Below are 19,070 nucleotides of genomic sequence, written 5' to 3'. Positions count from 1 at the left end.
ACTAAAAAGATTCAGACTAATATCTGAAATAATGAAACCAGGACACAGATACATATTTTGCGGTAATTCTTGCAATACTTCTTTTCCACTAACTGAAAGCAAAGATCAAAATTTTAAGTAGATACTTCCAGGAAAAGTATGTGTGGAGTAAATCTATAGCCTCATTAAACATGGCTGATTTCCAAAATTAAATCTGGCTGATCAGACATACAAATCAAAGTTTATACATTTTTCTGGATGAATTTCAAATGTGTCAATGTAACATTTCCACATTATGAATTAAAAAATAATCCATAACAATTCTACAGACTATATGCAACTTTATTTAAATAATTTAACACTGCACACAGAGTTTATTTATATGTATAAAAATAGATGGTTTAGTGAACAAATATAAACACCACACAGAAGCAGATTACATATATACCATTAAGTCTTTGGAAGATTAAGGCAACATTAATATCTCAAGTAATTTTGTGAAGATACTTTACTTATGTGATAGACGTTATTTAAACATCTGAGAATATGCAGAGCCCACAAATTTTTCTGTTTGAAGTCTTCCCTTCTGGTTTTCTTGTCAATATATTTATGATTCTTCTTAAATACTGCACCGCAATCAGTCTAGATTGACAAATGGGCTATCAAAGCCACTATCTTGTTGGCCAGACAGAGGAGCGATTAACTTCCTCGAAGGCTGCCAACACGCTGCAGATGGTGCCGTACTGCTCAGTTCTTTGAAATCTGACTTTGACGTATCAGCCTTATGATGAGGTGGGTGTCCAAGAGTCATGCTGACCTTCCCTGACTGGGAATACATAGTTTCATCTGACAGGTCTGGAACGTGACCACTCTGACATTTCATAGGTTGATGAATTATATCATTCTTCTCAGAATCTGAAAGACAAGTGGCTGCTGAAAACTGTTGGAAATTAACAGATTCGCCGAGGGTATCCAGAGTTTCTCGCGGCTTACCATGCAGAAGTGACACTTCACGACAGTGGCAGGGTAGAGTGGCACTGTTGAAACGCCAGCCTCCAGAGTCCCCTCCATCCTTTACTGGAGTTTCCTTAACCCCCAAACTTTGACTTTTCTCAGATGCAGCATTTTCACTTTCCATTAGTGGATTACACTTGTATACTTTTAAACCAAGTCTTTCATTAGGACCTCGAAAGGTTGCATGTGTGGATTCGGATTCAGAAAGACTAGGGGTATACTTAGATGAAGGTTTACTTCCAAAGGATCCAAAGGGGTGTGTGGCTGAATGTTGGAGTGACTCAGAGCCAGTATCACCGAGGAGGTCTTTCTTCTTGTGCAAAACAAAGCCTCGTTCACCTTCATAAGGAACAAACTCAGGAGAAACCTTCCTTGATAAAATGTCTGGGTGTTTGTAACTGTTACTCCCAAACTGAGAGTCTGAATGTGGCTCTTTGGGACCCTCATGCTTTCCGTCCCCGTGCTCGGCGTCCTCCAACCGCCTTTGTAAGTTACAAGCAGCCCTCCTCTTGGGGACTTGGTCGCACGTACTTCTGGGGTTAGTTTTTATACTGTTTGATTTGCTTTCAACGCGACATGGTATATTCTGATTCACATCATTTCTTTTTGATTTTTCAACTCCAGTCAGCATCTCTGAAGTCAGAGGCAGTACTGTTATGTACAGGGCAACACAAAATTAGGAGAAAGTTAACATTGAAAGAAGAGGAAAAAATTTATGTTTTTATATATTTCCAAGAGATGCACAGATATTTTAATCATTGTCAAAGAAAATACATCAATGTCGGACAGTTAAAAATATTCTTTTACATATATCTATTAGATAAAGCCAGGTAATTCTGAAGTCTGATTGAAATTATTGAAATCTGATATACAATTATCACTATCCACCTGATCTAGTACTTTCTGCAATAGATGGTACAGCATTTCAAGAGCTAATTGCAATTATTTCCAGTTGTGCTCTGATGTCAAGTATGGAGTCTGATGAAGAAAGTTTGCTGCAAGAATCCTCCATCCAACATACACACACATATTCTCTCAAAGCTAAAATAGCCTCTAATTTAATTAGCTAAGACTCTAAATCTGATCAGAGGCAGAGAAGCCACATAGCATAGAATCAAAGGCATCATGTCTCAAAGTAGGGAACCATGGTCCCTAACATCCCTGAAAAGGCTCTGCTTCTGCTGGGGACATTATTTGCACAGTTGACCCCAATCTAGAAAACTCTTTTCTTGTTATATGCCACTGCATATAACAAGGTTCACATCACCATCCCAATATTTACACAAATAATCTGTATGCTTCTACTTGAAGAGTGTTTCCCAATGTCAAACTCGGGGATTCCTGAACAACCTTTGCTTCAAGCTTTCCAGAAGTCCAAAAACCCCATTTCCTCACAGATATGTCCAAACCCCACCCCTCCCCATGTGACTGGGAATTTACCAATTTTTCCATGTATTTCCATTAGCTTTTGCTTTATATATATTCTAAAGCTATTTTACTATGAACAGAAAGAACTCATTTATAGCTCCCTGGAGGGCTGTTTCTTTATTATGAACTATCACTTTGGTCAGTTTAATGCTAGCTCTAACTTACCGAATATCGTATTTAATACTATTATTTATCTAATATCAACACTGCATTGCTTGGTATATCACTCTCCAGCCCTTTATTTTGAATTTTTGATGATGTTCTTATCTGGAATAACATATGCCTAGAATTTTAAAAAACTGAAAACTGTTGCCTTTTAATAAGCAATCTTAACCAATTCATGTTTAGTGTGACTGCTGATGTGTGAACCTACTATTAGTTTCTATTTACCCATGTGTGCTAGGTGTTTTTCTCCTCTTTCTTGATTGTTAGATTGAAAACGTTTTCTTCCAAGTTTTTCCCTTACTACTTTGAAAGTCATATATTCTATTTCTCTATTCATTAGCTTTAAATTTTAATATACATACTTAAACGTGTATTTTTCTAGCAGTCTCTAGAGTTACCAGTATCTATATCATCTCCTTGAAAACAGCATAAATCTTAGCATGTTGTGAGTTTCCTCTACTTTATCCTCGTACATCTTTCTGAGAATACTGTACTTCTCTAACATGCTCCTGTTGTTTGTTTTATTAATTCTATTTCTTCAGGTATAAAGTCTGTTGGCTTTTTCATTGTCTTGAGTTTGATGTCTTTTTTCATGGTGCTGGCTTTCTATAAATATATAATTCTTGGTTGAATGCTTGTTCTTACATGTCCTGAGTACAGTGTCTGTGCTACTTGTTCAAAGGAGCTGGAAGTGGAGTGGGAAGGAATGAGCAGCAGTGTAGAAGGACCTAACAGCTGGTACTCGGGGCATGTGGGCTCTCAGCTCCTCCTTGGTGTGGCTGCCACCGGGAGCACTGCCCTGTTCCCAGACTCCCTGCCCCTGCTGCTCTTACCCAGCCCAACACTGGGCTTAGGGAAGGGAGAGGAGAAGATATCAAGAGGGTGACCCCATCTGGTTACAGTTGCTCCAGAATACCAACTAATTACCCCACTGGCATCTCTAGGCTTACTACTTCTCCTGGAACATACCACCTTCATATGCGGAACAGTTCTGATATTGCTTCTACTTGTAACTAGCCATCTTCTGGCAGCATCATCTCGAACTGAGTTTTCCATCCTCATTCCTCAGTCTTACACTATCTTCTTCCCTTCAGGGATTTCTCATGATTTCTGATTTATCAATTGTAACTTTTAAAAGCTCAGTTGTAATTTCTTCCTTTTTCTCCTGTATTTGTTGTTTAAAATCTTTTTCTAACATTTCTAGGGGTGAAAGCAGCAATAGGAAGCTGGTGGGTGTCCTCAGTCCACCTGCTTGAACTGGAAGCTCCACCCTCTTCCGTGTTAAGTTTCCAGTTTAAGTAAAACGTGCATACAATTCGATAAAGTAACTGTCACTCTTCACATTCCCCACTATCATACTAAAAATATTATATATTTAAAAAAGAGGGAGAGAAAAATTCTTCAAAGTAACTCATTTTGACATACCCGGCTGTGTAGTTTTGCTCTGGGATCTATCAGAAATGGGCGTTTCCAGCAACTTTGCCATCATGACGAGTTTGCTAGCAGCATTAATGATCTTCTTCTCAGCCCTGTGGGAGAATTTCAGAATGTTTAAAGGAGACAGGATTCCTGTTTTCCTATATGCTCTGCCACCATTTAGGGTAGCACAGACATTAAGCCTCTTAGCCCCCCATGGCTGATCATGTAGATATACTTAATTTTGTAGCTAAGGTAAATGCTTAGGAAATGACAACATGCTGTCCTGGTACTCTCAGGACACACTGTTTAGACAGAACTTACCCTTCCTGTTTTCCATTATCCTGCAAAATCTGTTGGAGGCAAATCAAATAATATTTGCGCATCTTTCGGGCGGTTTCTTGACGTTCTCGCAACACCTCCGCTTTTACCATTTCTGCGGCTCGTTCCTTACTCTCCTGAATATAACGAAGCATATCACCTGGAGGCGGGGGGATCCCCACAAAATGCATGTTTATTAGCAGTTTTTCCAAAACAGGAGAGGTAGACTTCAGACCAATTTCTCACGAGATGAAGCGACTGGAGGTATAGTTTAAATGTTACAGCTTTCCACAATGATTAAAATGGAATATTTCAGGCCGCCATTTTGGTAGACTCAAAGGAGGAGAAATCTACAAGTCCTTTTACAATGATGACAGGCACAGATGGTAAGGAAACACAGCATATCCCCCAGGGAAACTGTCATATTTTGAAATACTGAGGCAAGAAAATACCATTACTATGAGGCACAGAAATGTATGCACTTCAATATATTATGTCTAGTTAAGGAAAGAGGAAAAATATACAGAAAGAGTAAAGCAGAAAGGAAGAAAGAAAGGAAGGCAGGAAGGCAGGAAGAAAGAAGCAGGCAATACAAGCTAGAGAGACTCATATTCTTCTGTTTACATGGGCTCTAAAAATCCATGTTTCATTATTTATTCAATTCTTTCAGCAGCACTTATGAGTATCCAACTAAATAAAATAATACAGTCCATCAAAAGTATGTACAAATGACACTGCAGGAAGAGGGGTGAGACTTCTGTTGCCTCCTGAAATTTACATTTAAAAATAGGTCACAGTTTAAGTCTTCCTTTTGTCTTTCACTCAATGTGCTTTGACTGGGACTACCATTTTTTAGGGTCAACATTTTGTCCTAAATCTAGGGCTACACTCCACTTTTAGAATTTCACCATCCCTGTTATATTAAGGATTCCATTCATGAAGGAATCTCCCTCAATATCAATAAGCTCTTTCCTGAAAACTATACACTCTATGCAAAAATGCTTAATGAAAGACTGTTTTTCATTATTTCAAGTGGGTAAATTTTAAAAATTTTAACATGTCTATACAAAACATCCTACCAACTTCCAAAATGTAAAACAGTACACACAAACACACAAGCTATCATGCTAGAATGAAAAAAAATAAAGCTTCAAATTTCACTTTCCAATTAATATAATCATTAACAAAAAGTTAATTTGTTTCTAGGAGTATGGCCTCTGTTGGCACCAGCAACAACTAAGAAGCACATTCTCTATATTGATACACATGATTCTGATGACCTACCAATTATATTTGGAACTTGAGACCTTTCCCACTCATTTTGTTAAAAATGAATGCAACTTTAGGAGGTAAATACACACTTCTTGTATACAAACACTGGTATTGTTCTTGGACATACATACTATCTATGTCTGCTGCAATTAAAAACCAGTAGACATCCTACTAGTAAAAAATAAACCATAGAAATACTCTGTAGGTTATACTGCACCACCTAGTACCACAAAGGACTTGATTAACAAATTTAGATCTATGACATAATCCATTGTGGAAACAGAACAATTCCTAACTACGTCCATTTTCCATGCTCCTTAAAACTTTATGGAAGGAAGTAATAATTGCTCATTTTAAAGTCATATGACATTTTTCTTTGGCACCAGTTATTTAAGTTGTAAGATTATGAAATTTTCAGTTTAATATTAGCATCCAAGAAAAATCATGGCAGTGGCTCAAAATGGTGGTATAGAAAATCCTGAACTCATATCCTCCCATGGACATAGTAAGTCTACAGCTATATATGGAATAACCATCTCTGAAGACGACTTGAGATCTAGCAGAACAGCCCCTCCACAGCAAAGGATAAAGGGGACATGTCAAGATGAGTAGGAGAGTAGAGAGACAATCTCGCCAAAACTTTCACCCTTGGTGCAGCATCCCACAATCAGGATGGATATCACAAAAACAAAGCTTCTCTCTTAGGAGCAAGGGGTTTGAGCCCCACATTAGATGTCCTATCCCTTTGGACCTGCACTAGAGATGAGCCGCCAAAACGCCTGGCTTTAAAAACCAATGGAGCTTACATCCAGGACGCACAAAGTGCTATAGGAAACCGATTCCACTCTCACAGAGCTCACACACAGACTCGTTCACCTCAGGAATCCAGTGCAAAAACAGTAACATGAAAACAGCCTAGACCTTCTGTGAAGGAGATGCACTTGCCAATCTTAAAGCATCTCCCAGAAAGGCAGGATCTGTCAGAAGTCTCCCAGGGAACAGAGATGCTGGTAGGGGCCACTTCTGCACTCATGTTCTACCTTACTAGTGCTGGCCCTTGCAGTTACCATTTGTACACTCTCCTTCTGCCTTGCTAGAGTCATCTGCCCCACCTCTGCACTTCCCAGCAGTCCCACCATGCCAAACCCAGCCTGGCACTCCAGTGTGGTTTCACCACTTCAAACCTGGCAGGTATACATGGTCCACACAGAGGACATCCCTTGAACACCTGGCTTGGGTGGCTAGAGGGCTTGTGTTTCTGGGCCCCACAGGACTGAAACAACTGGAGAGACAATTCCTGGCAGGCTGCAAACCCCAGGGCACTGCACAGACAGCAGAGTGAAACACACTCCCGGTCTTCCTGTGACCACTTCTTCAAGATTGGGAGAGGTAGCTGTTTCACCCAATACATAGACAAAAATACAGTAAGTCAAGCAAAATGGGTAAACGGAGAAATATGTTCCAAATTAAAGAACCAAACAAAACCCCAGAAAAAAAAAATCTTAATGAGATGAAGATAAGTAATTTAACTGATAGAGTTCAGAGTAGTCATAAAGATGCTCACTGATAAGCATGAATGACACAGAGAGAACTTCAACAACAAAAGTTTAGAATATACAAGAAATGTTAAAAAAGACTCATTTCAGATGAAAGGACGCACACAGACTAAAAGTGAAGGGATGAAAAAATGTTTCACTCAAATGGAAACCAAAGAAAGCTGGAGTAGCTATACTAAATAATAAAACATATACTAAGTAATAAAACAAAGGTGGGCCCTACATAATGATAAAAGGATCAAACCAACAAGATATAACATCTGTTAATATTTATGCACCCAACAGAGGAGTCCTAAAACATATAAAACAATATTAAAAGATGTAGAGAGAGAAATCAACAGCAATACAGTAACCACAGGAGAATTTAATACCTCAATTATATCACTGGATAGACCATTTAGACAGAAAATCAATAAGGAAACATGGGCCGTTAATGAGACAGTAGACTAGATGAATTTAGTAGATACATACAGAACATTCTAGTCAAAAATAGAAGAATACACATCCTTCTCAAGTGCACATGAACATTCTCCAGTATAGGGCACAAGGTAGGCCACAAAACAAGTCTCAATATATTTTAAAGAACTGAAACTACAGCAAGTATCTTTTCTGATCACAATGGCATGATACTAAAAATCAATCGCAAAAAGAAAACTAGAAAAAGCACAAATATGTAGAGATCAAACAACATGCTACAAAACAATCAATGAGTCAACAAAGAAGTCAAAGGAGAAATTTTTAAAAAATTAAAAATCTGGAGACAAATAAAAATGGAGATATAATATACCAAAATCTTTGGGATATGGCCAAAGTAGTCTTAAAAGGGAAGTTCATAGCAATACAGGCCTACTTTGGGAAAGAAAAACCTCAAAAAAATCTAACTTTACAACTAAGGGAACTAGAAAAAGAACACATAAAGCACAAAATTAGTAAAAGGAAGGAAATTATAACTACCAGAGCAGAAAGAAATGAAATAGAGAAAAAAAAAAGATTTAAAAAAGTAAAAGCTGGTTCTTTGAAAAGACGAGCAATACTGACAAACTTTTAGCCAGACTCACTAAGATAAAAAGAGAGCTCAGATAAACAAAATCAGAAAAGAAAAAGGAGAAATTACAACTGATATCAAATAAATAAGAAAGCTTATAAGAGAATTCTATGAAAAATTATATGCCAACAAACTGGACGACCTAGCAATAATGGATAAATTCCTAGAAACACATACTCTTCCAAGACTGAATCAGGAAGAAATAGAAAATCCGAACAGACCCATTACTGGTAAGAAGATTGAATCAGTAATCAATTCCCAACAAACAAAAGTCCAGGCAGCTTCACTAGTGAATTCTATCAAACATTCAAAGAAGACATAAAGCCTGTCCTCCTCGAATTCTTTCAAAAAACCAGAGAATACTCCCAAACACGTTTTACAAGGCCAGCATTACCCTGATACCAAAACCAGGCAAGAACATCACAAAAAGAGAAAATTACAGGCCAATAACACTGATGAACACAGATACAAAAATCCTCAAAATACCAGCAAACCAAATTCAGCAATACATCAAAAGGCTCATACACCATGATCAAGTGGAATTTAGCCCAGGGATGCAAGGATGGTTCAACACCCACAAATCAATTAGAATGGTATGAAACATAAACAAAATGAAGGATAAAACCATATGAGCATATTAATAGATGCAGGAAAAACATTTGAAAAATTCAACATCCTTTTATGACAAAAACTCTCAAAGTGGTATATCCAAAACATATCTCTGTATAATATCACAAACCCACAGTTAGCATCATATTCAATGGCAAAGAGCTGAGAGCTTTTCTTCTAAGGAACAAGACAAAGATGCCTACTTCCACAACTTTTATTCAACATACTATTGGAAGTTCAAGGCAAGCAGTTAGGCACGAAAAAAATAAAAGGCACCCAAATTGAAAAGGGAGAAGTAAAATGTGACTATTTGTGAAAGACAAAAAAATTGTTAGAACTATTAAACAAATCTAATAAAGTTACAAGGTACAAAAATCAATATACAAAAATCTGTTGCATTTTTTAAAAACTAACAACAAACTATCAGATAGAGAAATTAAGAAAATCCCATTTATAATTGCATCAAAAAGAATAAAATACCTAGGGAGAAATTTAACCAAGTAGCAAAGGATCTGAATAGACATGTTTCCAAAGAAGACATACAGATGGACAACAGGTATGTGAAAAGATGCTCAACATCACTAACTACCAAGTGAATGCAAATCAGAACCACAATGAGATATCACCTCACACTTATTACAATGGATGTTATCAAAAAGACCAAGAAGTGTTGGTGAGGATCTGGAGAAAAGGGAAAACTTGTACATTGTTGGTAGGAATGTAAATTGACACAGCCACTATGGAAAATGGTACAGAGGGTCCTCAAAAAAATGAAAAATAAGACTAGTATATGATCCAGCAATTCTACTTCTGCGTATTTCTCAAAAGAAAACAAAACACTAATTCAAAGAGATGTATGCATGCCTCTGTTCATTGCAGCATTATTTACAATGGCCAAGATACGCAAACAACCTAAATGTCCATCAATGGATGACTGGATAAAGATGATGTTTTACACACACACACACACACACACACACACACACACACACACACAATGGAGTATTACTCAGCCATTAAAAAGAATGAAATGTTGCCATTTGTGATGACATGGGTGGATCTTGAGAGCATTATGCTAAGTGAACTAAGTCAGACAGAAAGACAAATACAGTATGATGTCACTTATATGTGGAATCTTAAAAAAAAAAGAACAGAACAGACTAGTAGTTGCCAGAAGGAAGAGGATTGGAAGCTGGGCAAAATAAGAGGGTAATAGGTACAAATTTTCAGTCACAAAATAAGTCATGGGGATGTAACATAAAGCATGGTGACTATACTGAACAATATTGTACAGTAGTCCACCTTTATCCATAGGGGATACATTCCAAGGCCCTGTGCCTGAAACCACAGATACTGCACCCCATACATACTATGATTTATTCCTATATATACATGCTTATGATAGTTTAATTTATAAGTTAGGCACAGTGAGACATTAACAATAATAATAAAATAGAGCAATTATAACTGTATTGTTATAAAGCTATTTGAATGTGATCCCTCTCTCTCAAAATATCTTACTGTACCTATTTAATGCCTTTGCCATTTTAACTAAGCACTCATCCACTGTGCCTTTAACTTTTGCAGTTTGAGGTGTGATAGCAAAACTAGCACAAATCTCTTTTTCTTCACAACTTCATGGATAGGAGATTTATTCTTACTGTAGATCTCAGCAACCTCAGCATATGATTTTTTTTTCCTTATTAAATCGAGAGCTTTCACATTTTCACTTAAAAGGAAGCACTTGACGGCTTCTCTTTGGCATCTCCAAATCACCAGCATCACTACTCTCGTGCTCTGGGCTGTTGTTAAGTCAAATAAGGGTGACATGAACACAAGCACCATGATACCATGACAGTGGATCTGACAATCGAGGTGGCCACTGAGTCACTAACAGGCAGGATATGCTGGACCAAGGGATGATTCACGTCTGGAATGGACACAGCAGGGCGGCGCAAGATTTCATCACACTGCTCAGAACAGCCAGCAATTTAAAACTTACTATTTATTTCTGGAATTTTCCACTTAATGTTTTCAGACTGCAGTTGACCACAGGTAACTGAAACCATGGAGAGTAAAACTGAAGATAAGAGGGAGCTACTGTATTGTATACTTTGCAACTTTGTATGGTGATGGGGAAATTAGACTTACTCTGGTGATCACCTCACAGCATATACAAATATTGAATTATTATATTGTGTATCTGACACTAACATGGTGGTATGTATCAATTATACTTTACATATATATATATATTAGTGTCTAAAAAAAACCCCAGGAAAATTAACAATATAAAAATACTGCTATCCTCATGCCACGTCCAAAATTTGAGGGGAAAATACCAAATTAACTCAGGCAGAATCACCCTTTACTACGTAATTTTAAAAAGCTATCAGTGATCTCTTCTAAAAGCAGGTAAGATCTTTGAACAAGATAGTTCAGAAAAATACCCCAAAATTACTGCTGCTAGTTTCCAAAAAAGACTCAAACCACCTTAAAATCTCGGGAATCCTTTTAGGTACTTACGCTTAATTTTTTTTACAGCTTTAATGTACTGCCCACGAAGTTCTTCCAGGGCGCCCCCACTACAAGGCAGGCAAGCATTTTCAATGGCCCCTTCTGACAATGACCTAAAAACAAACCAAAGATTGCAAAAACAGATTCTAAGTGAAAAACTTCATTCAAGAAAAAAAAAAATCTATATATTCCAATAAGATAAACTGCAATGTGCTAAAAAATTCTCACATGAGGATTTTTACTATAGTTATTTAGGATAGTAGAAAAACGCAAACAACTTAAATGCTATGGCTACTTAAATAAACCATGATAAATCTACATATTGAAAACACAGACATCTCCTGAAAAGCACATTATAGGAGCCTATCTAATGACATAGGGGAAGTATTTATCTTATAATATTAATGAAAGTTTACAAAATAGCTTATATAATAATCTCAATTTTTAAAACACGTGCACATGTGTGTATATAAAGGCACTTAAATGATATAAAACAAGAAGTTAATAAAGGGTGTCTCCTGGGGGAAGGATTTTAGAAAAATTTTCTTGTTCATACTTTTTTGCTATATAATATAACTGATATTCTTGGTATGATACTACGGATACAACTGATTTTTTTTTTTAAGTAAAGATACTTAGAAACAATTTCTTTGAAATAGTGAAAGTCTACCTTGGTGGCGTTTTACAAAGTGTTCTCAGTTCTCCCAATTTATTCTTCATGCCATTGTTTTCTTCTATTAATTCTTCAACAACTTTACTATTCTCTCCTAAAAAAGAAAGTTTATAGTATATTTGTCAATTAACCTCTTTTTCTCTCAGTCTTTCTTTTCCTTAAATTCCCAGCATAAATGTTTACAGAGGAACTGCAATTTCCAGTTGCTTCTTGTGTCATTTGTTCCCTGATAAGCCCTAATCTGACCACTCCCCGCTCTGTTTTCTCAGCACTTTAAATCTGTCTTCCATTTCCATCCTGTTTTCGGTTACACACTGTCCTGGAATAGGCTTCCAATTGTTTCATATGCATGTGTCCTGTTTTCCAGTTAGACTGAAGCCCTGAGGAACACAGTAGGTTTTCTAATTCTGTGCCCTTGGTGGACCCTGGTATACAGTCTTTGCTCATGTAAATGATCACCGAACAAGCACCTCAATATAAAATGAAAAGAAAATGAAGCTTAAGTAGGTGCCATTTTCAGAAATAAGGTAAGATCTTCAATTCTTTGAACTTTTAAAAAGAAAACAAGCAGACTGGTGGAATGCAAGTGGTACAGAGAACAAAGCATGAACTTCAGAGTCAGGGAGACACAGGTTTAAATCCTAGCTCTGCTTCTTACCAGTTGGATGTGTTTAGGTAAAGTACTTAATCCTTCTGAACATGAGTTTTTTCACATGTCAAATGGGGATAGTGCTACCTACCTTGAAGGTTATAATAGAAATAAAATAGTAAATGCACAGCATCTTATACAAGGCCTGGCAACATCAATGTTTAATAAATATGACCGTGGCACCCCATGTTTCCTACTATGCCACCCTCTCTACACACCTCGTAAGTTGGAGAATGAATCATTCTGTTCCCCCAGTGATGGATATAGCCTGTATATTTTTAAACCACTCACCTACTTCATCACTTTTCAATAAATGCTACCACGACAGTGGAAAATGGAATTTAACAAGCAAAACAGAAGCAACCACAATAGTAACTAGATTATTAACGGACCTATATTAAGACAAAACACTGAAATCAAACTATCAAATGACTTAAATTCTGATCCTGACCTCTTTTATCAGCTTGCTGTTTTCAGCTAAGTATCAACTTTCTTGGATTATTTCTAAGTCCACAAATTACAGAAGTTTTCGGCCTCAAAAAGCACTATATAGAAAACTATTGTATGATCACGATGTATGGTGCTAAATATTATTTATAAATAATAATCATATGTAACTGCCCTGGTCATTTTATTATATAAAACAATTTCTCTTGATTTTTATCAAATTTCACAATAGCTACATTATATCTACATCCACAGTTGGATAAATTTACCCCCACTTACTCTCCTGGCTTCTGCTAAAAAATTAAGGAATCACCATGGGAATGGCAGTTGTTAAAAATTTTTTTCTCAGAATTCCTAAAACCCTTTCTAGCCTTACAGTAATCATGATCTATCTCTAACAGACCTGGGAAGCAGTAGGGGAAGTAGGTGGCTTCTCTTAGACAACGGACTACTGAGTGTGCTCTGATGCCAGGTACTGTGCTAAGGGCTGGGACAAGATTTGACCCTTGTCACCATCAGACTCCAAAGAAGAATACAGACAATAAATAACCTGCAAGGATGATGCATGTTATAAAACTCATAGGAGCTGTGGGGGATGTCGAAGGGAAGAACCTAACGGAGTCCGGGGCAGTTGAGGAGAGCCTCTCTGAGAAGTCATGTGCCGAGGCTCAGATGAGTAGGAGTTAGCCAGGCGATGTGGTCAGGAGGGGAAGACGGATGTTGTGGTAAAGGGAGAGATGCTCAGAGGTCCAGAGGAAAGAGATGATGAAATCCACACCACGGCTCCGGGAGAGAATGAGGGCTGGGGAGTGAGGCTGAGGGGCTGGCAGAAGCTGCATCATGAAAGGCTTCTTAAACTACATTAAAGTGTTTAGATTTCATACTGAGAGCCAGACAAGCCGTAGACAGGCTTTAAATAAGAGAGTATCATGATCCAGCTTGCTTTTTTAAAAGGTCACTCTAGCTGCCTGATGGAGAACAGATTGAAAGGGCAAGATTGGAAGCAGAAAGAGATGACTATTGTGCAGGCAAGTGATACAGGTGAACGCAGAAGAAAAGCAAACCTTTCCGCCTGGTCCTTTCTGGATGGTGCATTATTTAGGGCCCTTGCCTTCAGTCCTTCATTCATTCAAACATTCATGACTGTCTGGTATGTGATGGGCACAAGACATATCACTTATTCTCAAGGAATTTACAGGTTAGAAAAGATATCAGGAAAGTAACCAAAAAGTTACATACAGAACGTTAACAGAGGAGGAGCCAAGTGCTCTGGGGCCAAACAGAAGCAGCCCTTCCAACCCAGATGGGGGACAACCAAGGAGGGCTCTGCAGGTATCTTCTCAGGTGAATCCTAAAGGATGGGGTAGAGTGAGGCCGAAATGAGAATGTGCAGGACACAGTGACAACACTGTATGCAAGGTCCAGCAGAAAAGACAACTCCTGACCAGCTCAGGAACCTGAAATACTGTGAATATGAAGAGTATGGAGGAGCACAGGGTAGGAGTGAAGACTGAAAAAGGGAAGCAGGTGCAGCCTCATGAGCCCAAGAGCCTCCCTTCTTCAAAAGCGCGGTAGGAATGGCAGAAGACATCCCTCTGAGATAACTTCCCTGACAGTGTTGCGAAGAATGGACTGAAAGGAGGCCACATCAGACCCACGTGCCTTCGTCTATGTCTTCTCCCTTTGCCTAGAATGCTGTTCTCTTTGGCAAATGCCTTCATCTTTCAAGGCTTCCTTAACTTTAAAAGGAGGAAGAGTTAATTAACATCCTTTCTTTCATCCTGAATTACTTATTCATCATTTTTAGTTCTCCTTGTTTAATGATAAGCTTCTTGAAGGAAGAGAACAGGGTCTTGTACATCTCCATCAGAAGTAGAATTCTGTCTGATGTCTGTATTGCTATAACCCCAGTGCCTAGAACACTGCTTGACAAATACTGAGCGCTCAAAAGCTACTCAGTCAAAAAAGGAATGTGACCCTTTAATCAGAGCTCCAATTTTCCTCTTGAGTTCAGTAATAATAATTTGATTAGTAAAAATAGGTCCAAATTAGTTTATATTAATCCCCAAAGAGAATTCAGTGCCTACAGTAACTAAAATGTCACATTTGAACATTTCAACAAGGATCAAAGAGATTTAGACTGGGAGCAGTGCTGTTACATGCTGACCTCTGATTCTTTTCACTACAGCTTTCTGCTTCCTTTCTAAATGCTGAAGATGCCTACAGCATTTCTACAGTTTTCTTTTCAGATCTTGACATTCCTGCTTTGCCTTTGCAAGTTCTTGGAAGCAGGGTCCACAGCATGAATCTTTAATTGCAAGGATATTTTTCTTATCTGCAAAAATTAATGACAGCAAACTTTTCTATCAATTTCGACTGGGAACTACCAGGAAGGAAGGAAGGAAGGAAACCAGATGACATGACTAAAGGCTACAATGTAACTGAAAAGAGCATGATGTCTAAGAGAGAGACCTGAATTTAAATCCTGTATCCACTATTTACTGGCTGTGTGACTCAGAGTGTATTACTTAACCTCTCTGAGACTTAATATGTAAAACTGAATAATACTATCTGTTTTTTAAATTGCTATGAAACAGTGTTCAGATTTTGATACTGAATACAATTCCCCACTAAAAGGAATAAGGGATCTTCAAGGAACAGCAGCCTCTGGTACTGAGACAGGGTACATACAAGATGAGACTAGGATATTTTGCTGTGCCAGAAAGTAAGAAATTACTCAAAAATACAGGCATGTCACAAGGACATAGGAGCCAGATTCACTAGGTGAATCTGGGACAATTTCACACTACGTACAGTAATGAATTAAAAAATACTGAAGAAATAGGAACTCGAGTCCTACCAAAAATCCTACCAATAACAAGATGGATGGAGGGACAGATGGATAGGTAAGTTAGTTGGCAGGTACACAGGTAGATGGACAGATGGATAAATAGGTAAATAACTATACAGACAAACTAGAGAGGCAGATTCTCAATGATAACAACATACCAAATGCCAAATGGTAAAAGTAGAGGGAGGTCTGGACTTGGAAAAATAATTTTGCAACCACCGCAGTAAAGACTGGATCAGACAAGCATCATCAATGATTGCTAAGCATAAGGGAAGGTTTTACGAGGAGGATATTTTCATGGTCTTGAAAGTGTCTCCTCACAGACTGCTTATTATTTGTGAAGGGTGGAAAACATAGTAATTACACAGTGAAGAAACTGGACAACACCTTGACCAGGTGCTCAAATGAACCTCACCAACAAAAGACAAATGGACATTGTGCACCTTCAGATGTAACACATCCCCTAGGCAGTGTTCCAGCCAAGAAAACACAACCTGAATCAAACCATGAAGAAGTACTAGACAAAACCAAAATAAAGAAAGTTCTATTAAAAGCCGGGGGTTGGGGCATATTGGAGAGAGTGAAGAATATGTCTCTCAAAAACACCAATGTCATGTAAGGCAGAGAGAGGCTGCAGAAATATCCCAGATTAAAGGAGACATGACATCTGAGTGAAATATCTGATCCTGGACAAACTGCTGTACTGGAGGGAAAAAAAAATGCTGTAAAAGACTTTAATGGGTCAACTGGCAAAATCAGAATACAACAGTAGATCACTACAATACATATTTTCATCTAACGTTAAATTTACTGTACTGGGATATACAAGAAAAATCCCTATTTTGGGGGAAATATACCCTGAAGTATTTTAGGGTAAAAGGGCCTCATGTGTATAACTTATCTTCAAATGGTTTAGGAAAAAAATGAATTGTTCACAAACATACACACAGAGGAGCACACATGTGGGTCAAATGCCATCAACAGGTGTATCTAGGCAAAGGGTATATAAACGTTCTTTGCAACTCTATTTTTGCAACTTTTCTGTAAGCTTGAAATAATCTCAAATGAAAAGATTTAAAACTATCAGGAGGTATAAATGTATAAAAATTGTTTGGCACTGTACCTGGCATAGAGCTAGTAATAGCTATTGCTATTATTAGTAACACATAGAATTTATCAAATTTGAATAATATACAAAAATAATACAGAAGTAGATTATTACAATTAATATAACTGATATAATAAAGTACAAATACAAATTGGTACAGTTTCAGAGGCCAATATCCAAAATACTGATGTAAAAACATTGGTCCAGCAAAATTATTCTTAGCTCTCATCTGACTTTAGTTTCATTTAAATGGTGCCATTTATGTTTACAAGCATCAAAGGATTAATGAAGCATCCCACTGGTACCATACATGGCAGCAATATATTTAATTTAAGATACTGCTTTGTAAAACTGGGAACCAGGCAAATGCCCATTGACAAGACAATAGATATAAAATTATAGTACATTCTTCAAATGGAATACTATACAGCAGTGAAAATAAATGAACCAGAGCTATATACACTAACAAAGACAAATCTTAGAAATTTGATATTCAGTGGGGAAAAAATGAGTTACAAAGACTATAACAAGTATTAAACTATTTTTCTAATGTTAAAAAGATAAGCAAAATAAAGCAAAAGCTTTTTGAGGATACCTATATTTGGTCAAAACATAAAGAAAAGTGAGAAATAATTTTTTAAAATCAGAGTATTTATTATGTAGGATTATGGGGAAGTCAGAGGAATGGAGTTGTGGTGAAACACACAGGGGCCTTGAGCAGTACTGGTGATGCTCTATTCCTAAGTCAGATAGTGGCTTCCTGGTTGTTAGGTTCATAACTTCCATGTGCATTACGTATATTCTCTGCATGTATCCAGGATTTCATAATTAATGTCTAAACTACTTTTTTAAATGGTAAGCTATTAGGAGAATTTAGCCAAACCACTAATAGTACTGGTCTCTGACTGTAGGATGGTAAAGGACTTTATCACTTAATACACATTTTGGATTATTTAATCCTTTCTGATTCATGAATTTATTCTTTTTTTTTTTTAGGGAAAAAAGATTAAAGAAAGAAAAGTAAATCATTTTATAGTCTGATTTGTCCTAAGTCAAATTAATTTCTTTCCTACTGACTGGATTTCTCAAAGCCAAATAATATCTAAAACTCATCTCTATGCATTTCACAATTTAGAAAATAATTCTCAGGTTATTCCAAATATAGCAACAGATATAAAATGACATTGAAAAGTAGGAAGCAAAATACCAATTAAAGTAATATTACCCTGCACCTAATTGGCAAACAGATATTCTCAGCCATCTGGAACCTAGAGGTAAGGGGAAAGGGTCTCTGGACAATGAGAAAAATAACTATCACCTGACTTCTGAGGAAAGGCAGCCTCTCGGCTCTGGTCACATGCCTACTGGATTAGAAATGTGTGGAAACTAAGGTTACTGACCTCATACATATGATTTGCTCCAGCAATTCTTAGGTTTTTTTCCAGGTTACAAGGCAGACAGCAGACAAGAAACAGAAAGAATCTGCATGGTTTGTATGTGGAGGGAGGGGGCAGACTGTAAGGGGTCAGTGTCCTAAAAGAACTGGAGCTTATAAAGGGCATGACCATTCCCAGTTCAAAATCCCAGCATAAGCCCCACACGGCGCAGTGTGCTCTGAGCACCTCAGGGGGCTGTAGCACAGAGCAGTAATTCTTCTTCATACTGACAACTCTAAGTCACTAAATTAAATTATTAATTCATCAAATATTCAAGGAACACAAACTATGTGCTATTCATCGTGCCGGGTGGTGGAGAGGAAGACATTAAAAACACTGCTCCCAATCTCAAGAAACCTACAAATACGTCAGAAAATACCTAATACATTTCAGAAAGATTCCTATTAAAAATGGCTGAAGTAAGCTTCAATAAACTGAATGGAAAGGTCTCAGTGATTTGACAGTGTCACGCTTGATTTCTCAACAAAGCCAAGGGGTAAAAACATGACTGCTCTACTAAAATTCTCATAAGAGTCACTTACGAGTGGAGGGAAGACCATGAAAAGACGAGAGTAAGGGGGCCT

At 37.5% G+C, this 19,070-nt stretch overlaps 1 protein-coding gene across 6 annotated transcripts in view; it reads right to left on the bottom strand.

The window, feature by feature from the left end:
• CEP152 (centrosomal protein 152) overlaps positions 1-19,070 on the bottom strand; it is a 105,814-nt gene that overhangs the window by 17,446 nt on the left and 69,298 nt on the right. For 5 of the 6 annotated variants that reach the window (XM_031672801.2, XM_015237233.3, XM_031672802.2 and 2 more), the window contains 5 exons: positions 11,993-12,089; positions 11,332-11,435; positions 4,327-4,483; positions 4,012-4,115; positions 304-1,644 (listed from right to left, as the gene is read on the bottom strand). In XM_031672801.2, the coding sequence (XP_031528661.1) occupies positions 617-1,644; positions 4,012-4,115; positions 4,327-4,483; positions 11,332-11,435; positions 11,993-12,089 (1,490 nt within the window). In that variant the 3' untranslated portion in view covers positions 304-616. Of the gene's footprint in view, positions 1-303; positions 1,645-4,011; positions 4,116-4,326; positions 4,484-11,331; positions 11,436-11,992; positions 12,090-19,070 lie in introns of those variants that run through there. The other variant, XM_072962488.1, reaches the window with a different exon arrangement.

This window comes from Vicugna pacos, chromosome 6, assembly GCF_048564905.1.
Source record: "Vicugna pacos chromosome 6, VicPac4, whole genome shotgun sequence".
NCBI lineage: Eukaryota > Metazoa > Chordata > Mammalia > Artiodactyla > Camelidae > Vicugna > Vicugna pacos.
Note: the sequence above shows the minus strand (reverse complement) of the source record. Positions and strands in the feature narration are given on the sequence as shown.